Raw genomic sequence first — 23,857 nt, 5'->3', positions numbered from 1 at the left:
TGGGCCTGCCGATTTCAGCCATTTGGCTCATCCCAGTGAGCTAAATTTGGGCCCCACAGTCTATGGCTTTTAATGTAAAAAGATATGAAAAGAAGGTTATAAGAGGTTCACTGTGACAGTGAAGTTGTGGTACATATAAGTGAACATTTTGTGCTAAAAGGTTGCACAAATTTCACTTGTAGTTGATTTTTGAAAGAATGTGGTTTGAAAATAAGAATAAAAAGCAAATGACTTGCTTCTTCTGAATTACTGAAACGTTAGAATTTCTGAATGAACGTAAGTACTCAAAATCTACTCAAAATAATCCATGACTTAAACACACCAGTAGTTCAGTTCATGACAGCTTTATTTAGTGCAAAGACAGCCTAGTAGCAGGAGTCATTGATGCGCCTCATGCTCATGAACCTCATGCCGCTGAATCCCATGTTCATGAAGCTCCTGTACTCTCCAGGCCTCATGTACATCATTCTGCCTCTGTAGTGGGGCTGCTCGTACATCAGCCAGTGGCCATCCATCACATTGCAGGACATGCAGTTGGACATGCGGTAACGGTCCATGATGTTATCACAGTCGTCCATCAGCTCATACATCTGACCACCAAAGTTCTCTCTCTCGTAGATCCTCATCCTGTAGGATCCCCTGTACTGTGAGGCAGAAGACAAATGGATTTAACTCAGAGTATTTTAATGATGTCATCCAGGGTAAATGACGACTGGCGTAAAATCTTACCATGGGGATCATACGGCAGGACCTGATGCAGTCGTTCATCCCCATCATGCTCATGTAGTCAGAATATTCACCCCTCCTCAGGAAGTACTGGTTGCCCATGTAGTTGGTGCGGTCGTACACCATGAAGCAGCCTCTCTCAACCCTGCAGGAGTGGCACCTGCTCAGGTAGGAGGACATGTCAGGGCAGTCGTTCATGACCTCATAGGAACGACCCAGGAAGTTCCTGTCCTCGTAGAAGATGATCTGAGGAGAGAGAGGAAACGAGCACATGTGAGGCATTTAATTTTTGAAGCTGAAAGAATTGGTGAGTTCAACAGTAGTGCTGTTAAGTAGAAAGTTCAGGTGCAGCTTTAAACTTCTAATGAGGAATAAATCAATTTAGACATTTATACCTTTCTGTTAACTCTTAATGTGTCAGCTCCATGTCTGAATGAGCGATCTATGATTTTTCTATAAAGGTAACTAATCTAGTTTTATCAGGTCAGACCCAGCAGCAGTATAAATCATTTATACAAGAAGTGCACACATTTGAATCCACAGAGTCAGATGGGCACTCAAAGCACAGCAAAGTTCTCTTACTGAGCTGTTCAGCTCATGAGAGAAGCTCTTAACAGAAGCTAATATGTACATAGTGACATTTTATCTCGCAAAGTCTGTTTCTATTTTGTTGGCTTAGAATTTTAGAGCTTTTTTACTAGAAGAAATATCTGCAAGCTGTAGTTACTGAACCAAACAAGCACAGGCTCTGGCTGGAAAGCAAAAATAGGACTCAGAGATGCTTTAAAGCGGAGGAAAATTATACGATACACCATTCGTGCCACACCTCATGATTGGTTGCTGTTACAAATATAAATATTATATTTTTATAAACACACGTTTAAGACCTTAAAGGCAATTCTCTTACCCTGCTCATCATGTTCATTCCAGTGGTAGTCATATTGCTGATTATTGGGCTGCTGGCTGAGCTGCTGGTTGAGCTGCTGGTTGCTGCTGATGTTTCTGCTCTTGCACCAAACTGTATCCTACCTGGTTTAACCCTTTCCTTTTATACTAGACCCGACCGCACCAGCCCATTGTCCAAACCTCCTGAGTCAGCAGCTGTGTCATAGACATGCACTGAATATGGAGGGTTTTGTCCACATTTCCAGGGGCCAGCGAGCTTAGAAAATCCATTCAGCTGCGGTTCTCGTACATCACAGGGTCAGGGAATGGGTGAAAGGGTTAACAATCGGAGGTCACACCTTGACATTGTTTATTCAGTGTGACTTACACTGTTTTGTCAGCAGCAGCGTTTTTCTGCCGTTTCTTTGTGCTATTTGTAAAGTGACTGACTTTAACGTGTTGTAGTGAATGGAAAAGCTTTTGTCTTTTCATGAAAACACCCAGACAAGCATTTTTTTTTTCAATCAACTGAGCTAAACTAATGACGGCAAAATAAGTTACTTAAAGAACAGAGGATCTTGGATATTAGCAATGTAGTGCACAATAATATTGAGCGATTGAGTAAATAAAAGTCAGAAGTTTAAGTTCAGAGTCCATAAACATAATTCTTTATCATCTGACTATGGCCAAATAACTAGTAAATGTATCTGACTGGATTATAATTTAAAGCATTATAATTTATAGCCCCATAGTATGTTTCTTTAAAAAAATCTTTGTAAGCTGACTAATACTTTTAAATACATCATTCAAATATATACTGGATATATATATATATATATATATATATATATATATATATATATATATATATATATATATATATATATATATATATATATATATATATATGATCTAAGCTTTGATCTGAGCAGATCAAAGCTTAGGTCATCTTTAGGTCTACTTGCTGAGAACAAAGGCTATGCTCTTGATTGTGATGTGAGGCAAAGTGGACAAATTGTAAGAGAATTAGAAATTAAATTGTAGCTGCAAATATCTACTCAATCGTATTACACTACACTGATTAAAATAGGCATGTTTTATGACATTTTGATGAGGGGTGGGCATGTTACTTGTGCTTCCTGACCTTTGTTCTCTGTCATTTTTATAAAACACCCATGAGTCTTTTGATGTCAATTATATAACATTTTTTTCTTGGCATTTTAAATGATATATTTAGAGAGCCAAAGCAAAAAAAGTGGTGCTCAAAAGAGGAAGGGAGTAGGAGCGCAGGATGGACTTTGGATTTGAGCAGTGTTGTCAATAACTTTGGTGATGTTCTGAGAGGTGAGTTGCCTTGTCTTTTTGTTTTTTAAGTATTACTAATACTTATCTTTTGAAAATGTGCACTCACAGTGTTACAGAGTTCTTATGCCAGCACATTGAGCTACAGTGTAAATTTAGTAAAAATTAGCCTCTTAGTAGGCTAATTTAGGTCAGATGTCTGTTGCCTGGAGTCCTCTCTCCTCGTATAAGAAGAAGCTCCCTGGAAATTATTCGAAGATGTGTAAGCTGCAGAAATGAGAAAGCAGGTGGTTATCCTAGTAGTTGACGCACAGGTATGGAAGTAATACCCCTTCTTAGCACACAGGGGCGCTGTGATACATGCTGAGTTCAGACTGCGACTCTCTTGGTAACAGAAATCTGTGTTGTCAAGCGTTGCTAAGGAAGTCACGGAGCTACTTTTAGTCAGTCTCCCTGACACCAACAGTGCACAAAAGGTAGCTTTACTTTCAGCCTGATAAAAGAGACATAAATTGTTAGTGCAAACGACAGAAACTACCAAAGTTATCCGTTTGTTAATGTGGTCACAGAAACGTACGCTTTAGGCAATAGTTAGCACAGCTTTAGCATTTTAGCTTTGTTAGCTGCAGCTGCAGGTTGTTATCCAGTGAAGAGAAAAGCTTAACAGATGACATTGTTGTGTATGTAAACGTGATTTAGATGATGGCTTAAGTAGAATTGTTAAAGTAGACTTTAACGGGACTTTTCGTTCAGCATTAAAGTTGTTGAAACAAGCAGTAATTGCGTTAGCTCATGTGCTTTGTCTTTTTTAGCTACAGCTCTTGCTTTTAATTGCTTGAAATCAAAAATGTTTGTTGTTTCCACTGATTGGGTATTTGATGCAGTAACCCTCTGCCGTGGCTGATATCAGAACGTATATCAGACAGTAAAGTGATCGTTTGAAGGCCATGTCAGTAAAACAAACTCCGCCGTGTGTCTGAACAGGTCTTGTGCCACTTGAAAATGAGAGCGCTTCATCCACCTCACCACAGCTGGACTCAGACATGAGAAGAGGATGACTGAGGATGGAGAGGACGGCCCCCTCCATCACTCCTGTGAGGCTCCTGGTAAAGGAGACTCAATTGCCAATGACAGCAGCAAACTCAATACCTCCATAGTAGATGTAAAATCCACCAACGGGCACAAGGATGACCTTAGGCTTAGAAACACAGGGGAAGGGATCAGTCCGTATCAGCCCCGCCCCCCCTTGCTACCCAGACTGTCGAAGTCCAGCAAAAGCATTTCATTGGAGGAGACTGTGAGAACCAGGAGGCTGAGAAACAGCCAAGAGAGTCTGAGCGACCCAGCTGAGACCGGCTCCTCCACAGACTCGCTTAAAGAGGATGAAACTGTTGTAGCTCCAAGTGGGTTCGTTATCCAGGGTACAGCTGCAGTGAGGAATGAGCGGGATCCCAGTGCGAGACCCCATTCTGCTGTTCCAACTGGATCCCCAGCCTTCCGGGACAGAGGGAGTAGTCTTTCTGACTATGAAAGGAGACCCCGCAGCCAGCAGAGCGACCTTACAGTCCAGCAGTGGAGGGCCGCCAAGGTGCGCCTGTCTCCGGTGCAACCCACCGGACCACTGCCTGCTCTGGAGAAGAGCTTTGCGTCAGCCACTTTGAGGGCAGCTAATAGGATTGACAGGGATTGTTTGGATTATGCCATGCCGGCCAGAGAGAAGCTTGGAGAAAGGCTCCACAGGAACCTGAGCGACAGCCGGCTTTTGGAGAACATGGGGTCGGATAGTGCCTCTGTCAACTCCATGAGGTCCACCTACAGCGTACTCAGCCCCATCAGACCGCAGGATATGAGGAACAGGTAGGTTTAGCAGGTAATATAAAGATGCACCTGTAGTCATCATCCTTGTGCTGGATTTGAAGGCTCTATTGTAAGATGTCCTGTAGATTAAAGTAACTGCACTCAGCTTCCTGTTAAACTGTAGTTACTTACCAGTCTCTTTCAAGGGTATTAAGCTAGTGACACTTAAAAACAAAAGAAGTAAGATGGGGTGTGTTTTTGTTTTGTTTTTGTTTTTTTGTCTGGATGAGCCCTTTCTAAGCTCACCCACTTTATACTCATATTACCCTTCTATTTTTCCTTTATTACAGTACACTTTAGCTCCAAAACCCCCACGCTCCCCTGCAAGCTGTGTTAGATTTAATTCATCTTTCATCATTCATCTTTCATTCCTCTTTCCAAACTAAATTTGAAATGTTTACACATTAGTCTGCGATACTTTGTGGTAAAGAAATCAACATCTGAGCTGCTTTAGCTAAAAATGCACAAATAAGAATAAACAGCCTCCATTACTGGAGCAAAGAAGAACATAGGTGTGAGGAGATTCAGCAGGGTTTTTGACAGGATGAGTGGTAAAATGGTTCTTAGTCCACTGCTTTAATACTTATAAAGATAAATTATTGACCTGACCTCAGAGATAGCAGCCTTACAGCTGTGATTAAACTCGATATATGTGCTGATTTTACTTTTCGTCATCCAGGAGTTTTATGGAGGGCAGCGTGCTGGGTAGTGGTGCCTTGCTTGGGGCTGAGGAGCTGGACCGCCTCTTCCCCGACAGGAGAGTTGGCATCTACATCGCCACTTGGAACATGCAAGGAGAGAAGGTGGGAGGATGTTGTGACCTGCAGCATCTCTCACAAAGGTTTTTCTGATGGAGAAACTGAATCATAACCAAATTCCTGCCATTTTCAGGGCCTTCCAGTCAACTTAGATGATCTCCTCCTTCCAACAGACTCTGAATTTGCACAAGACTTTTATGTTATTGGGGTCCAGGAGGGCTGTCCTGACAGGTGGATCATTTAATGTTTTAAATAAAAGCCGGTTATTATGATGAATTACTCCGTAATGGCTTTCATTTTCCGCTTACTAATATGTAACTTTGTTTGTGTGCAGGAGGGAGTGGGAGACCAGACTTCAGGAGAGTCTGGGACCTTACTATGTCATGTTATATGCAGCTTCACATGGTGTTTTATATCTCACTGTATTTGTCAGAAGAGACCTCATCTGGTTCTGCTCAGGTCTGTCCTACTCTACGTATTAGTTCAGGAGGGATGGTGATTATGAAATGATATTTCTAAATTGCTCATATTTCTGTGGTGACTTGTGTATTTAATAGCATGTTGTCTTAAAGACAGGGTTTCTGGAGGTATTAAATGATTAAAATTGATTTCTTGTTCCTCAAAACAGGCTTTAAAAGGTTTAAATAGTCTTTAATTCAGATAGGTCTTTTATACTGTTGAATTAATTTTCTTAACTAATCAATTATTTGAGCTTTAAAATCTGAAAAAAATAATCAAAGCTAAGCTGTGAATGTTTAGTTTTCTAGATTAAACCTTTCTATAATATACTTAAAATGCTGTTTACAAGTCGATATGAATATCAAAACACTTGAAAAGATCCTTTAGTTTCAACTTACAACTCTCGACTGATATCCTTGTTGCTTTGGATGAAATGCTCCACCTACTATAACTGGCCAGAGGATTGTGACAAGGATTTTGTTGTAGTGACATGTTGATTTGTGTGCACAGACATGAACCACCTGAAAAGCGCTATACAAATACACGCCATTTACCTTTCTTCTTCTTTATTTTTTTGCACAGAGGCGGAGCACGCCACAGTCACAACGAGGATCATCTCGCAGATCAAGACCAAAGGCGCAGTGGGGATTGCCTTCACCTTTTTTGGCACTTCTTTCCTTTTCGTTACTTCCCATTTTACCTGTTAGTAGCAGCTTTTCCAAGTCAGAGAAGCTTTTTTTTACACTGCACATTAGTGTATTGCATTTAAACCCTACAGCCGGCCAATGTTGCACATTTCTAATGTGTTTTTCTGTTTTTCTCCCAGCCGGTGATGCCAAAGTCTACGAGAGAATACTTGATTACAACAAGATTGTCGAGGCTCTAGCTCTTCCAAAAGGCCTTCCAGATACCAACCCGTACCGCTCCACACCATGTAAGACCCTCTGAAGCTACTTTGTGTGAATAATTTAAAATGTTAAAGCTATTTGGATGGTTTATGCATCAGAATACTTAATCTTTTAAAGATGTAACAGTATAAAAGTGGCATGCATTCATTCTGATAAGACAAATAATCTTAAAACATTGCATTCATTTTCTAATTGTCCTTCTTTTTCAATCAAATCACAACATGATTGATTGCAACAACTGTAATTAGATTAAACATTCCTAGACACCTAGGTTTAGGATTATTTGCAGGAGGAAGGAATAAGCGGTCTGGCTAATGTACAGGAAGGTTTTTCTCTATAAATATAACAATCTATTTTTGTATTTGTTTCCATGGCCATCTTTGTACCAGCAGTTACTGATGATCTATATGTGGTTAAAATCTTAGTGCTTATAACACTAATTGCCAGTATTCAGTGAAAATTGATGGAATATAATTTTTCACTGCAGCTGACGTCACTACAAGATTCGATCAGGTCTTCTGGTTTGGAGACTTTAACTTTCGGCTGGATAAAGACCGGAGTGAGGTGGAGGCCATCATAAGCTCCACAGTAGGTGGCGATATGAGCCCTCTGCTGGAGCACGATCAGCTCTCCAAGGAAATGAAGGAAGGTATGCACATAGGAAGCCAAAGCGTCAACATTTGCAAAAACTCAGAAAGTTGATTTTGTTCATCTGGACGTCGCGCTTTCAGTGGGAGAAACATTTTGTCACTTCAGACTGAAAAAGTGGCTTGGCTGAGTGATGAAAATGATTTTCCCACAGGAAATGCAACGACTGGATGAGCAGAACCAACTTTCTTGGATTTTCTTCCCTACATGATTTTTTATGCATCTAAACAGTTGCAAAAGTTTTTATAGAAATAGGTTGTTGTTTTCCATTGATTCTTATCCTGTGAGTTGTTTGTCCCTCCAGGGTCAATCTTTAAAGGTTTCCAAGAGGCATCAATACACTTCTTACCCACGTACAAATTTGACATTGGTCGCGATGTCTATGACACCACTTCTAAACAGAGAACACCTTCATACACAGTAAGTAGAACAAAGACGTGTCGCACATGACAAAAGATAAACGCCTTAAGTTTTTTAAAAACACTTTGTTATTTCTATTAAAGTGGCTCTCAAACACATAGAACCTCTCTGTGTTCACAGGACAGGATCCTATTCAGGAGCAGGCAGGCTAATGACATAAAAACACTCATGTATACCAGCTGCTCAAACATCAAGACCTCGGACCACCGGCCTGTCATTGGTGTCTTTCAGGTCAAACTCAGGCCAGGAAGAGACAAGTGAGTCCCACTAACATTCACACATACACCTTAGTGCTGTAGTCCTTTTCAATTAAATTTAATTTCACATAAAGTTGGAATTTAATAGCCTGAAAGAAGGCATAAGTAAAAGTTGCCTTTTACTATGACCTATTTGACTGAGAGCCTTCACTCTCAGCGGTGTCACGTTTGGGCCTAGCACTTGTTTCTAGAGAGTCACTGGTGTAGGCATGTGTGGAGACTTATTGAGATTAGGCGCTGGCACAGGGTCTAGGGAAAAGAGATAAGAGCTTTTTTTTGGTTCCCACTCCTGTTATCCCATTCAAGTTTTCAACAAGTAACACAATTTATGAAGTAATATGTTAGATCAGATTCAGATGGGTTTTTTAGTGACACCAAATCACAGTAGTAGTCAGTCTCAAGCTCTTTGTATTGTAAGGTTAAGAGCTCTGCATCAGTAGAAACCCAAGAATCTCCTTTGACTAAGCATTTAGAAAATAAAGGAAGAAAAAGTCATCCCCAAGCAGAAGCAGCCTTGAGAAGACAGAACAGAGTAGAATAGAGAGAGAATGAAACACAAACAGGATGAAACTACGTGCAGCAGTGACATATAAAGGGGGAGAGTAAGAGAGTCCCCCAGAGGCTCCAGGCTTTAGTGATGTAATAAACTGTGCTGTCGTGGATTTTCGTAGGTAGTGCAAAGGTTATCATTGTGAAAGAATCCTGACAATCTTTAGCTGTGGTCACAAAACAGTAGCTCTGTGTCATACAAATTTGATGGCCTACCCAGGTTTATTAAGTTCATGTTGCACTGTGTGGGTTGCAGTTAAATTAAAGTCCATCCATCCATCCATCTTCATCCGCTTTGTCCGGGGCCGGGTCGCGGGGGCAGCAGCCTAAGCAAAGGGTTAAATTAAAGTGTTGCTGAAATATTACAATGCAAAAATCCATGCCTTAAATGATGGTTCTTTTTCACTGGACTGCAATTGATCATTTGGTAAACGATCAGTTGTGCTTTATGCATTTTGACTTTCTAACACCTGTAATGTTGTATTTGCTTGTATTTTTGTCAGCATTCCTCTGTGTGCCGGACAGTTTGACCGAAGCTTGTACTTGGAAGGTATCAGGAGGAGGCGGATCACCAGAGAAATAAAGACAAAGGAGGCCATGAAGAACCAAAGCAGCACGATCTGCACCATCTCTTAAAACCCATTAAGGAACACTCTGGACCAGATCAGGCTGGATTGGATCAGACCTGTGCCAGAAACAGGAAGGCCAGAAAGGACAAAAAGGAAAAACCAAAGTTGTCTTAACTACACAAATCCCAGCTGTGGTCGAGGTAACTGAGGTGCAGCTGTGTCCCGAAGAAGCTGGCTAGACTCGAGGGCAGGGATCTCGAGGTCATGCAGATATCAGCATTCTGGCCTTTATTTATTCTGCCCCCTGTACTCAAACATAACTAGGGAAGGGGGGTCTCCCTTTGTGGCTTAAAGTTCAGTCACATGCTCCAGTGTGGACTGATAAGACCTTACAGACAGTAACAATACCTATTTTCTCTCTATTTTTTGTAGCCGTTTAAGAAGCATCATATACTATAATACTCTGTTTTTCTGAATGCTATACCAGTGTTCAAATGCCTTGTGATTTTTGTCATGAAGTAATGTACTAAACATAACTACAGCACACTTTTAGGTGTCCGTTTTGTGGGGGAGTTTTGAGGATCAGGTCAAATATAGACTCTGAAGAGCATGTTGCACCTTGTTAAGAGCTACTGTTAAATTCAGGGAAATTACAGTTATTTGATGCTTTTATTCAATATTTCTTAAAGGAACTCACTTGCTATAAAAAAAAACGTTTGAGCATTTTAATGATATTACTACTATATTACTACCATTATTGCTACCTTTTGTGTGATTAGGCCAAGTGAACCTTTGCAACACTAAACGCAATGCCTTACCTCTCATCTTATTACTGTGTAAACTGTCCATGTACTGTATGTAGCAGCACATTAATCATCTGCATTCCCAGCATGAAGAGCATTCTGTTTTTAAAAAAAAAGTGCCTGTGGGTATTGTTTTTACATCATCGGGACCTCTTATCCATAACTGTATCTTTTTATGTCACCTGATGTAACATCCCATAATAAAGGTTTGAAAACACCTTTGTTTGTTGGATACATTTTGCCCATAACAGATGTATTTAAGTGTGGGGGAGCACAATGTGTTGCAATGTTATCAACTTAATATAGTAGTTATAATACTGTGTTAAATCTAAGGTGAAGCTGAGCACCAGCTTCCAGAGCTTAAAGATGAAGCCTGTGTGGGAATCCCCAAAACTGCAGTTTCTCCAATGGCCACTTGAGGGTGCTTCTTAAACTGAGTCAAAAATAGTTGTCCCTTTGTCACTAACAAAGGTTAAAGTTAGGGGCATGATGTACAGGCTTACAGCCTCTTGTCAACAATCATGTAGTAAAAAGAAAGTGTGAAATAACTCATGTTTTATAGTCTAGATTCTTCAAAATAGCTATTCTTTTCTTTGATTACTGCTCTGCACACTCTAGGCATTCTCTCGACGAGCTTCATGTGATAGTCAGCTGAAATGGTTTTCCACTTGTTGGCCCTTTTCCCGTCACTCTGCAGTCCATCAGATCCCAACCCATCTAGACTGGGTTTAGGTCAGGTGACTGTAAAGGCCAAGCCATTTGGTGCAGCACTCCATCACTTTCCTTCTTGGTCAAATAGCCCTTACGCAGCCCATAGGTGTGTTTGGGGTGACTGTCCTGTTGAAAAATAAATGATGGTCCAACTAAACGCAAACCTGAGATGGGATGGCATGTTGCTACAAAATGCTGTGGTAGCCAATCTGGTTCAACGTACCTTCAGCTTTGAAAAAATCCCCAACAGTGTACCAGCAAAGCACCTCCAATCCATCACACCTCCTCCACGCTTCACAGTGGGAACCATGCATGTAGAGACCATCTTTTGATCTTTTCTGTGTCGCAGAAAGACACAGCAGGTGTAACCAAAGATCTCAGATTTGGACTCGAGCAGTCTCCTCTGAACAGTTAATGTAGAGATGTGTCTTCCACTGACTCTGTGAGGCATTTATCTGGGCTCTAATTTGAGGTGCTGTTAACATGATTTTCTGAGGCTGGTGACGCAAATGAATTTATCCTCAGGAGCAGAGGTGACTCTTGGTCTTCCTTTCCTGGGGTGGTCCTCAAGAGTTTCATCGTAGCGCTTGATGGTTTTTGCGACTGCACTTGGGGACACATTCAAAGTTTTAGCAATTTTTCGTACTCACTGACCTTCAGTTCTTAAAGTAATGATGGACTGTTGTTTCTCTTTACTTAGCTGACTGGTTCTTGCCATATTATGAATTTTAAGTTGTCACAGCTGTTAGCTGTGTACAAACCTTACTTCTGCACAACACAACTGATGGTCCCAAACCCACTGAGAAGGCAAGAAATTACACAAATGAACCCTGACAAGGCACACCTGTGAAGTGAAAACTATTTCAGGTGACTACATCATGAAGCTTATTGAGAGAAGGCCAAGGTTTGCAGTGTTGTCAACAAAGAAAAGGGTGACTACTTTGAGGAATTAGGGTGACCAACCATCCTCCTTTTTTGCACTTGTTGACTTGTAAAAGCCTATATGATATTTTTTATTTTACCATTCATTAACGGCACAGAGAAGGCATTGTTTTCTTTAAACAAACAGTATTATTAAAGTTCTTCATGACTGGGCCAAGTGTCCACTTTTTGGGAAACCAAAATATGGTCACCCTACTAAAATATAAAACATATTTAGAGTTAATTATCTGCATTTCTTTGCTTCATAATTCCATATATTTTGTTTTATATATTTGATGTCTTCAATGTGTATCTACAATATAGAAAGTAGTAAGAACAAAAAAAAAACATTAAATGAGAGGTTGTGTTCAAAGTTTTGACTCTTAGATTGTGCGTTTCTGTGAGAATATCCATGAAACACAGACAAAAAAATAATCAAGTCAACATATGTAGACAATCACTGCAGGTCAAACACTCAGACTATAACCTGCTTTTTCTATTCTTTGCCCTTATGTGGTCGTCACACAGCTGTGGCTCTTCATAACCAATGTGATTTGCAAAGCATTCAGCGTAACAGTAAAAACAAACACCACACTTGTTTAACCATCTTTTTACTGTACAATACACGAATCACAATTTCAGTCTGGAGGACAAGCAGTCAAGTCAGTGACTGATCCAAAAATCTCCATTTTGTTTTTAATCATATATTATGTAACTTTCTGCTGTCTCTGTACCTATAAAAGGACATTATGAAGTCTTGTCGTATAAATAACAGTTTAATCCACTGACTCTGGAATAAAGAATTTTTAGAGAGCTGCGATCTGCAAAGAAAGTAATGGTGGAATAAAAAAAACGAAAGAGTTTTAGGGGCATCCAGAACACAGTCTACTCTGAGTGGCTCTGTGACACTGATGGGGTTTTTAAATGGGAACCTTACATGATAATTTTGTGTTTCTTTAAAAGCAAACTCCTGCAAACCTCCCATAAAAATAATGAATTATTGACTTCCTGGCAACAAAACAAAAATACAGTTGTATACAGACTAGGATTACTGTAGAGTACAATGTGTCATTTCTTTAAAATCACCCCTTCTCTCAGAGGTATTTGTCACCCTTCACAGTAAGCTGTGGTGATTTCCGTGTTCGGAGGGAACACTAGTGTAATCTTCAAGTCCAGTTTATGTAAAGTGATGATGCGGGTCTATCTGAAGAGGCGGTATGTGCGGGGCAGACGTCCGTCCTTGCTGGACAAGGCGGCCTGGATGTGTTCGTACGAGGGCAGCTCCATGAGATCTCCAAGCGCTGCGACAGCTGGCTTACTGCGCAGCATCTTGGTGGTCACTCTTTTAATGTCACCAGGTGTCACGCTGCCTGAAAATTATTTGAATATTATCGTCACACAAATTTAGATGACTTGCAAAGAAAATAACACAAAAATCCTTCCAGTACTCACTTATTAGATGACAGAGCTCATGTGGCAGCTTTCTCTTTCCTGTGGAGAGAACCTGACGACCAACGTCTTCAAAAATAACCGGCCGTGATTCAAGGTTCATCATCAACATGGACTTAAGCTGAGTCTTTGCCCTCTCCAGCTCCATCTGGGCACATAAGGGAAATTTATTAAAAGAACTGTGTAATTTTTATTCTGCTAAATGATGATGACAAAGCTTGTGGCGATCATTACCTCTCCTGCACTGCCGCCCATCTGAATGAACTCTCTGGTGATTATTTCCACCATTTCTCTCACCTGGAAATGAATAAATGAAATAAGAAATAAGAAAAAGAACCACAAAAAACATGACAAACTATTCACTGGAGGTGAACTTTTCCCAAATATACACTCAGCTCCTTACAGGGAGAAAAAAGCAAGAGCACATTACCCATTCATCCTCTCTTTACTGGCTTCCTGCCACTTTTAGAATTTAGTTTTAGATTTTCACGGAGAAGCTGCATTCAGCTTTTATGCTCCTTATATCTGGAACAAACTCCCAGAAAGCCTCAGATCAGCTGAAACACTCAGTTTATTTAAATCCAGGTTGAAGACTCACCTGTTCTCAGCTGCATTTGAATAAAGCACCAAATCCACACTTTAAGCTTAAATTTCAAAACTTACATTTAACTACTGATTTTATCTACTGTTCTGATTTTATCTGTTTTGATTTTATATACTGTTGTTTGTTTGTTTGTTTGTTAATTAGTTAGTTAGTTTATTTGCTTGTTTTAATCAATTTTAAATCATGCTTTTTATTTGTTCTTGTTTCTAATGTCTCTGTAAAGCACTTTGAATCACCTTGTTGTTGAATTGTGCTATACAAATAAACTTGCCTTGCCTTGCCTTTATTGCTTGTTCTTAAGTCTTTGACCTTTGCCCCCTTTTTTATCTAAGCCTTTAAGCATCCACCCTCAAGTTAGGGCACTAAGGTTTTCTAATCAGAGGATTCTGGATGTTCCCAGGACAAGGTCAAAAACAGAGGGGATCGGGCCTTTCCAGTTGTAGGCCGTGTCCTGTGAAACCACCTACCCCAGAGCACCAGAGCTGCCAAAGCCTCATCAGAAAAAGTTTCAAAATTTAATTGAGAAATTTGTTACAGAATCCTAACAGATACTCTGCAGCTGTCCTGTATTGAGACTGTACCAACCTGTCTGGGGTCTGCACTAGCATGGATACACAGTAGGCCGCTGTCCTCGTAGCTATGATGGTAGGAGGTGGCGTTGTACATCCAATGATGTCTACAACAGATAACAAAAATTTAACAGTCGGTGACGACTAATTGGAATAGTTTTAGTACAATTTTCTTGTGAGACGCTCACCTGTTAAGGACGTTCAGGTACAGTCGGGTAAACATGCCTTTCCCGGGTCCTCCTGCAGAGAAGGAGCCGCCTCCACCCATCATCATGTTGAGCACAGCGAATGGGATAAAGTCATCCTCCTGTAAAGGGAACATTTTTACCCTTTAACATGTCTCAGGCCCCTGATTGGAGACTTTCCAAGACACTGCAAACACCCACCAGGTAGGAGCAGCTCTCCAGGCCGATCATGATGTGGGTAAGTTCTGGGATGGGGGTGGGGCCGAGGCTCACGTCTGACATATCCTTCTCCATCTAACAGAATAAAACACAATGTCCAACTTTTAAAGATCCGTTAAAAAGATCATTTGCTTTCTCCAGCAGAACGGAGGAATAATAACAAAAACAGGTATCTGCCAAACTGTGATTTTAAACAGAGCCTGGTTAATCACCTTGACGATGCCACCAGTGTACTGTGCTACAGAGAGGTCCACGTTGGGCGCTGAACTCGTTCCCCACACTGGTTTTACGTCCAGCAGGTATTTCCTGGCACTTTCGACCAGCTGCTCGTGCTCGATGCCCACTCCTGCCAGCACCATGCGCTCTGGACGGTAATAGTTACGCAGGTAACTGTGAAGCACATTCTTGTCAATCTTATCCACATTATCTGCAGGACAAAAACGAGGCAGTCCGACTGTGTTGCCTCGATACGCAGCCTGGAAACAAAACAACAAAGAAGGGTCACATATAGATTTAAAGATGAAAACAAACTAGGACTACTCACCATTGAGTTTGACATTAATGAGGTCAGAATATCTAAAAGTAATCCCTCTAACCCAATTCAAATTACTCCAAACACTCATTTTCATAATTTTTGCCACTCCTGACTCTGTATGATATCAACAAGAGCGAAGCTCCTTAATGTGATTAACCCTGACATACAGAAGCCTTTTTCACTCCTTGTTCAAATCTTCTGTTTGCACGAGGCCTCCAATAAGAAGAAATTTGGCTTAAAGGAAGGGTGGACTCAAAGAGGGAAGAAGCAAAACAGCTTGGTTCAGACTGTGAGTGAATGGAGAGGCTGCACAAAAGCTCAGCTAAGGCAAATGGATCATTTTGGACTGTGAATCATGCAAAGTTACTCTATCAGAGTAGAAATGAGCATTGAAATTTTGACAGTGGATTTTGGTTTCATTAGTAATTCACTGATTAATAATAAAATGGGATGAATGGCTGGATGGACTAGCTAAGGAATAATGAGGCATAACTCACAGCATGGATCATCTCAGTGAGTAATGGCTCAGGATCTGGCCTCATGTTGAGATCTTCTAACTCAAAGCGCACCGCCATTCTGGTCATCTCGAGCTCTTCATCTGCACACAAAGAAACAGTTTGTATTACCGGTGGAGACTCTTGGACCGTTTGTGAGGACTGACCCTAAATTATATGTCCTTACCCAGCAGGCGAGGCTGCAGAACAGCATCAGACAGAAGACTGACCACTGTGTCCAGACCTTTCACTTCAGCAGACACTGCATACATTGTGGTGTCTCTGCAAAGCAAAACAACCAATCAACACACCTCAAATCAGCTGTGTGTTGTTTGCGTTTATCATTACATCATTCCACACTGAGACGGGAACTGTGTTAAATACCTGGATGTCTGGCAGTCACAGATCCCCCCGTGTTTCTCTAACGTAAGAAGGATTTCATCTTTACTCCCATACTGTGCAGTGGACTAAAGACATAAATGTTGTTGTCAGGTTTATTGCTCGCACCTCCACCTTTTTGGTCTTTTTCATTGGATTTTATTTAATACTTACAGAAAATGCAAGTTTTTCTAAGAAGTGTGCAATCCCACTTGGATACTTTGCTTCATGTCTGGATCCCGAATTAACCAAAACTAACAAAAGGAAGAAAGAGAGAGAATCTCACTTTATCCAGTTCTTGCAGGTGACAAAGAACTGTGAATATATCAGCACATCAAAGACACAACTTACCTCCAACTGTGCAGAATTCACCAAACTTGTTTTGGGAAGCAACTTTGAGGCCATTTTCTAGAGTGGTAATCTTGGTCTCATATTTTTCCTGACCATCCACTGAAGCGAACACTGGTTTGGGGATCCCAGGCAACGGTGTAGAGAGGGAGATATTTGGGTATCCGCCACCACTGCTGTATTTCCGGTAAGCTGCTATCCCATACCTTGGATGACAATAAAACAACTGCTATAAAAAAAAAAAAAAAAACCTCATCGACTTTTAAAAGCTGAATTTCAAAAGCCAACTTTTGAAAAAACTGCAGCTTATACAACATGACCAATAAATATTAACATTGCTGGGTTTAATTTTTGTACAACCTTTACATTGTACATAGCCCTTCTAGCCACAGCTACTTTAAAGACCTCACCAATTGGTCTTCTGACAAACAATGTGCCAATACAAAAATAAAAACAAACAGTACAACAAACAGCAATGAAAGAAGAAGAAGAAGAAGAAAGTGTACTTTATTGGTCCCCGTGGGGAAAAAGAATAAAAAAGGAAAAGAAAATCCAGCTTGCATGTTTTCCATACTCTTCAGAGGGAAACAGCCATTTTGCAAAGACATACTATTGTCTGCAGACTTTTTGGTCAGTAGGTGGTGATTTCATTACTGCTGATCTCTAGTCTGGACCAGGTTAGCTTTGCAGCATATTTTACCCAGTAAGAAAATGAAAATCGAATTACTTGATGAATTGTTGCAGCCCTAAATTCTAACAGCTGTAATCCTTTCAGTTTATGCATTTAACCCCCTCAAATATTACAATTTACACCAATTAAGTGAACACACAGGGAAAACTTTCGGTTAACTTAGCCAGCTGAAAACAAGCTTGACATGACTGCTTATCATGATTGCCAGTGTTAGGGTAAATGAATCCAGATAACATCACTTGAGTATACTGAAGTGGCTTCGTAGTACAGAGCCCTGGCCATGGTTAAGCTCCTCTAGCTGTGAGAAAACTCTGTTCTGATTGGCTGTCCATCATAAAAAGAACAGTGTGGGTTTTGTGTTTACAGCCACGCAACAGGGATCAGCATATTCACTGACATCATATAGCACCAAAAGTACGTAAAAACTCTCTGAAAATGACTATTTTCGCCTTTTGACTCAAACAGATTAGGTGCACATAGATACTATTATCGACTTCATTGTCCAAACGTGTTTGGAGCTTAAAAGTTTAACATTCCTCTTATAGCACTTCTATAATATCAGAATCTCAGCCACACAGTGATAAATTCAAAGTCAGCACGTATAATCCTCCACCATCCTCAGGCAAACGCACATTATTAAGTCCAGCAATCTAATCTCTTTTACCCAAATATGTCTCTTCGTATTCAAATTCTCAACAAAAACAGCCTAACTAGCACGTCTATTTAAAATATATTAAAACAAAGTAGAACAATTCTTTATCTCGGACATTACAGAAAGCCGCTAAAATAATGCCAAAGCTTAAGCGAGAGGAGCATTTTTAGCTTCATTAACGGGTTATGATGTAACTTAGCATCATGCTAGCTGCTAATTAACGGTGACGAGGACGTAGAGAATTTCTAAACCCGCAGGGATGAGCGGAAACGTCAGGTGGGAGACAGTGGGTGTATCGGTGCTGCTGCAGTCTGTTCGCGTTAAACTCCACATTAGCGACACTGTAAGAGCGTTTATTTAAAACGTGTTACCTCTGAACCCGACTCCAGGTTCTGCACCTCGACATGTGAGTCGCCATCCTGGATCCTCTGTGACGGAGATCAACCCGGATGACGACGAAAGCTACTCGAAGCACTTCCGCTTTCAACCAGCTGACGGTTGTTGAACATGCAGCCCAGGGGCCAAAACCACACGATGTTACTGAATAATAAGAACATCACAGTGAAGTCATTAATAATTATTTAATAATCAGTTATAATTGTTAAATAAAAAACACTGCAATTTCAGCTAAGGGGGACAAACACATGTTTTAGGTTATTGCCATCCAAGTACATGACCCGTCCATTACCTCCTCAGTGTGGTGAAGTCACCCTGCAACCTTAACAGAAAAACAGCCCCGAAGCGTCATGTTTCCACCTCTGTGCTTGAGTGTGGGAATGGTGTGCTTTGGAAAATATTAAGCATTTCTCTTCCTCCAAACACGACAGGTCAAGCTGATGCCAGATAGTTTCATTTGACTACAGAAACTTTCTTCCATGCTTTCTCTAAATCCTTTAGGTGTTCATTAAGTGTTTGTTGGGAAACTTAAGATTACCCTGTATATGTCCCTTCTTGGGCAGGTAGACCTTTGGTTGATATTCTGTTTTTCTCCATTAAAATGAAACAACCATAAAAATTACACTTAAAAATTCAACAAACTCAAATCAACATTGAGCAGAAATCCATTTTGAAAATTTATAGCACACCCCTGATCTAGAAGATTGACAGTACCTGTCTGGGGAGATAGTAACCCAGATTATTTTTTTCTCTATGTACATTTTATAGATGTTCTGTAAATGCATCACACACAGGCAGTCATAAAGCAGAGTTTTGAAAACAGAACAGCTCCAAGTGTCGGCCGCCTCACAGGGCAGTCACAGCTGGCAGATCTGGGGTTGCAGCTTTCTCAAGAATTATCCATCCATCCATCCATCCATCCATCCATCCATCCATCCATTTTATGACAGCCTATCCATTGTCTTCCACTGGGTAGCAGCCAGAGGATGCACCACCCACCTCCTCCAGCTTGTCCAGCTTGTCCAGGGGAACACCATGGTGTTCCCAGGCCAGCCAGGAGATATAGTCTGTGTGCCCTCGGCCTATCCCGATGGGACATGCTAAGAACACCTCAACTAGAGGTGTCCAAGAGGCATCCTAGTCAGAAGCCTGAAACACCTCAACTGGCTCCTATCGATGTGGAGGAATAGTGGCTCTACTCTGAGCCCCGTCTGGCTGGCCGAACTCACCTTATCTCTAAAGGAGAGAGTCCAGCCACACATCAGTGGCACGAGAAAGCTCATTTTGCTGCTCGTATCTGCGATCTCGTTCTTTCGGTCACTACACAAAGCTTGATTGACCATTTGATTTACCATCAAATGGTAAATCGAGAGCTTCACTTTTACGCTCAGCCCTCTCTTTTCCATGATGGGCTGGTACAGCGTCCGCATCATTGCAGCTGCAGCACAAGCCGTCAGTTAATTTCACACTCCACTCTCCCCTCACTTGTGAACAAAACCCCGAGATACTTAAACTCCTCCATTTGGGGCAATAACTCAAACCTTTTTCAGCTGAGGACCATGGCATCAGACTCAAAGGTTCTGATTCTCATTCCCGCAGCTTCACGCTCAGCTGTGAACCACTCCAGTGCAAGCTGGAGGCCACAACCTGATGAAGCCAACAGAACCACATCAGGTGAGAAAAGCAGAGACGAGATTCGGAGACCACCCAAGTGGAAGCCTTCCGCCACTTGGTTACGTCTAAAAATTCTGCCCATAAAAATTAGAAACACAATTGGTGACAAAGGGCAGCCCTGGCAGAGTCCAACACCCACCAGGAACACGTCCAACTTATTGCCACTGCCTGGGCAGTGTTCCGCTTGGCCTGTTGGTATATATCGGCTGCCTGCGAAGTTCTGCAGGCTAACCAAGCCCAATAGGACTCATTCTTCAGCCTGATGGTTCCCTTTACCTCTGGTGTCCACCATCTGGTTTGGGGGTTACCCCCAGGACAGGCATCAACCACCTTGTGGCCACAGCTCAGTGCAGCGTACCTAAATAGCATAAGTAAATAAAAAGTATTTTATTTATTTACAGGAAACCAAAAGCAACAAATACATAAATAAATAATCATTTGAGAACCAGTTTAGTTTTAGGCAAGCAAAGTAATGAAGAATTGTGAAAGAATTGTCTTTTTGGGGTGAAGGGACAAGTTAAAATTACATTTATGTTAGGGTAAGATAAAGGGTTGGGCACTTAGCTGTAAAAGTTACAAATATAGCTAATGAGAATCCACAAATCTCACAAAGATAGCCAAATAAAGGAAGACACATTTAAAAGACCCCAAGAATACACTTGCCAAGTTTAAAGTGGATGGGACGAACTGTCATATAGACACAGAGATTTGTCTGACTATTAGTAGGTTTAAGGAGATAACTACTTACTGACTTAAGTCAGTACTGCTCAAATTCACAGGTGCTTTTTGTTTTTGTTTTTTTTGTTTGTTTGTTTTTTTTGCTTTAGGATGAAGGTTTATTAACTCCAAACCAGCTCTATCCGTGTCTGTAATTTGGGCTCTAAGATCCAAAACAGAACAATTGATCCATTTGAGTGGGTAAGCGGGCCAAGAGCATTTAACTACCCATCAGTGAATCAATTCTGACACAGAAACAAGTCAGCTCCTCAATAACATTAACACTTCCACCTGACTTTAAAGCACTCTGCAGCTGAAGAGAGATTCAGCAGGACTGTGACCAGCAACAGCACATTTATTATTTGCCACAATGTTCTCCATTATGCATGTCACCGCAGTGCTTTGGATAATTTCTCTGTTTTCACACTCCGGCTCAGCTTACGAGCTCCAGGATACCATCCACACTCTGAAAGAAGAAAACCTCCACCTGCAGCACCAACTGGAGAACCTCACCAGGGCTCTCAGGGATTTGAAACATCTTCTGATTGAGCACTCCAAAGGTAAAAACAGAGCTTTCTTGTTACAAGTGGATAGAGTTTCAAAAATACAAAGTCTTAATAGATACTTTTATCAAATTTGAATATAGCTACTGGTGGGGAGCATGACCCTGAATATCTGCACGCCTGGAAGGAGTGGTCCCAACATGGTGAGCTCTCCAATTCTGGTTTTCAGAGCAGACTTTGTTGTAGCACTTAGTTGTCTCTATCCCAACAAAAAAACTCTGTACTGTGTCCTTTAGGGATAAGTGCTGAGACCCACCAAATGCTGGAGCAGGCCCTGTGTTTAAACGAGCTCCACGATGCAGCGGATCACATCTTCATCACTCCGGTTTTCCTCCTCCTCTCACCTGTTATGTTTCTGGCACTGCTGTCATGACTTTGACCAACAACCCAACAAACATATTAAACTTTCACACAGATATGACACCTTATAATAAGAAAATTTTCCTACATTAAAGTTCAGGATCAAAAATCAGATTGACTTTTAGATCTAAAATTGGACATAAATGAAATAAAGGTAGCCCTTGAGGATATATATGAATGCCTTGTACTAAGATGAATGGACAAATAACCATCTTATTCAACAACCTACACACATCTGCAGATTTACTCAGCTCAGGCTTTAACGACCAAAACAAAAGTCAAATGATGAAAAAAGGGATACCATGGTAACACAGTTAAAGCAGCATAAAAATGATAAGATAAATTTTGATAGATCTAATTTTAGATCTATCTACTGGGTCACACCCCTTTTGGCCTTAGATAAATCTAAAGATTTTAGTTTTAAGGTCATATTTCATCCTCCTGTATTTTTATATAGAAGCAGAGAAAGGGTACTGCACAGGTTGTATTTATTTATTGGTATATTTATTGTGTTTACAAACAGAAAATTACTTAAGAATGATGTGGAAATTTGTTTGGATAACATTTTAGACTAGATACAATCCCCTGCAATGAGTGGTATTTATTTTCTTGCAAATCTAATTGTCATTTGTTTGTGCTATTGTGCCCTTTTGTGTTTTGCAAAACAGTAACTTATGCACTGAAACAATGTGGTTTATTATGCAGGTAATATGTGTTGTGAAATGTAATGTGATGTTCTATAGTTGTACTAAATGTAAAAAATACATTAAAAAAATATTAGAATTAATATGTATACAATACAAATTCTATATCTTGTTTGTGCAGACATGCAGTTTGGAAAGAAGAAATCCATCATCCTTCAGTCCTAAGGAAATACAATATATACAATACTTAAGTCAATAGCTCATGTATCAATATGTCATCACTTCAACTGTTATCAACATTTTTGCTCAGTGTTGAGCAAAGTCAGAGTGTCTTTTAGAATCTACATTAAACACAGTTCTGCCACAGTGGGAAAACTGGGACTATGAGAGTCTTTGGTGGATTTATGTGTTTGATGTTGTCCTGAATCCAACAGTGTTACATTTCACCCGCTACGTCTGCTTTGTCTGCTTAATTAAAATGACCCCTCCTGCATAGATTATAAATCGGTGCATTTGTACTTTCATTTCCATTTGATTATGCTGAATGGATTGCCAATTTACATTTGCAAGGACTTCATCTGGACCCAGTATTTGGCTGTAGACATGTCCTTGTGAATAAATGAGACAGAAGCCACCATATGGACAGTTTCTGTGTTGTTCTCCTTTTTTAATATAAAATATTGGTCACTTTGTGGATTAGGCAACATTAATAGTCTAAAGCTATGTTAGCAACTCTTAAGACATAAGTATCCTTTCAGGCTACTTATTCTTTTAAGTTTGAGGTTTAGCTGTTCACCACCTTAGTTTGGCCTGTTAGCATGCTAATTAGCACCAAATTTAAAGCTAAGGGTGATGAAAATGCATTTCCTGACGTATACCACTAAAAACATCAGGCAAATTCAAGGGATTACACACATAGTTAGGACTCAATTCCTTCCAGCTCCAAAATTTGTCTTTAAATCTTGAGTCCATCAAACAATCTGAGCATGTCTCACCAAATGGCAGAACTAATCATTTTAAAGCCATTTTTTGCATATAATATATGGTTGACTAAAATCAAAGGGAATTATTTCCTAAGTACTCAGATCCTCTACATAGGTTGATTGCATTCTGTTGCAACAGTCATTATCATTCCCATTAACCTACATTTAAGAGGGAGCAGTTCAACCACCTCTTGCATGTTAAACGAGCTAAATAGTGCTCTTTATTAAGTGTTGCTGTGACGTCAGCTTAGACAACATTGTGCCAGCAATGCTCAAAACTCAGACAGCAGCAAGCTGATTTCAGCAGGTATCTGAGAAGTGATTTACACATTTACAAAACAAGTGAAAGGCCCCTAGTTAATCTAAGGAGGAGATTAGGTACTGCGGAGTCCCGCTGAAGTAGCTTTAGTGAATCATTGACCTCTTTCTGCATCCCTCCTGGTATTTGGTGTGGATGGTAGCCACATGTGAAGCAAGGTGTTCATTCATTAGAATCAGTCGCTGTATTATACAGACACTGGTATAAGAAGTCAAACCTTTATAGTTGCAACTGATGTTTTATCACTTCAATTCTCTTTGAAGTGTTTTGAAGACAAAGTTGGAGAAGTGAGGTTGAAATGGTT

At 40.5% G+C, this 23,857-nt stretch overlaps 3 protein-coding genes across 4 annotated transcripts; 1 reads left to right on the top strand and 2 right to left on the bottom strand.

The window, feature by feature from the left end:
- Positions 1-365: 365 nt before the first annotated feature.
- On the bottom strand, positions 366-4,716 carry LOC146621644 (gamma-crystallin M2-like). Of its 2 annotated transcripts, none has more exons than XM_085368687.1 (3): positions 4,670-4,716; positions 730-988; positions 366-644 (listed from the first exon to the last, which is right to left on the bottom strand). In XM_085368687.1, the coding sequence occupies exons 1-3, from the start codon at positions 4,714-4,716 to the stop codon at positions 366-368; spliced, it is 585 nt and encodes a 194-aa protein (XP_085224813.1). The 2 variants fall into 2 exon arrangements, with proteins under 2 accessions (XP_085224813.1, XP_085224814.1); XM_085368688.1 differs by lacking the exon at positions 4,670-4,716 and adding an exon at positions 1,634-1,666 and having other exon boundaries at positions 730-972.
- On the top strand, positions 3,329-9,418 carry inpp5e (inositol polyphosphate-5-phosphatase E). Its single transcript, XM_085368686.1, has 11 exons — positions 3,329-3,389; positions 3,898-4,770; positions 5,450-5,573; positions 5,662-5,759; positions 5,863-5,987; positions 6,570-6,689; positions 6,814-6,921; positions 7,383-7,544; positions 7,848-7,963; positions 8,084-8,220; positions 9,273-9,418. The coding sequence occupies exons 2-11, from the start codon at positions 3,968-3,970 to the stop codon at positions 9,403-9,405; spliced, it is 1,926 nt and encodes a 641-aa protein (XP_085224812.1). The 5' UTR covers positions 3,329-3,389; positions 3,898-3,967; the 3' UTR covers positions 9,406-9,418.
- Positions 9,419-12,373: 2,955 nt separating this feature from the next.
- Positions 12,374-18,348, bottom strand: pmpca (peptidase, mitochondrial processing subunit alpha). Its single transcript, XM_085368685.1, has 13 exons — positions 18,269-18,348; positions 16,558-16,760; positions 16,381-16,460; positions 16,213-16,295; positions 16,016-16,110; positions 15,832-15,932; positions 15,012-15,275; positions 14,782-14,874; positions 14,584-14,702; positions 14,412-14,502; positions 13,457-13,519; positions 13,226-13,370; positions 12,374-13,143 (listed from the first exon to the last, which is right to left on the bottom strand). Exons 1-13 carry the CDS (start codon positions 18,313-18,315, stop codon positions 12,974-12,976), a joined length of 1,554 nt encoding a protein of 517 aa, XP_085224811.1. The 5' UTR covers positions 18,316-18,348; the 3' UTR covers positions 12,374-12,973.
- Between the last annotated feature and the right edge of the window lie 5,509 nt (positions 18,349-23,857).

This window comes from Diplotaxodon limnothrissa, linkage group LG12 (assembly GCF_057381915.1).
Source record: "Diplotaxodon limnothrissa isolate DT_005_m linkage group LG12, D_limnothrissa_male_GT1.1, whole genome shotgun sequence".
Classification (NCBI taxonomy): Eukaryota; Metazoa; Chordata; class Actinopteri; order Cichliformes; family Cichlidae; genus Diplotaxodon; species Diplotaxodon limnothrissa.
Note: the sequence above shows the minus strand (reverse complement) of the source record. Positions and strands in the feature narration are given on the sequence as shown.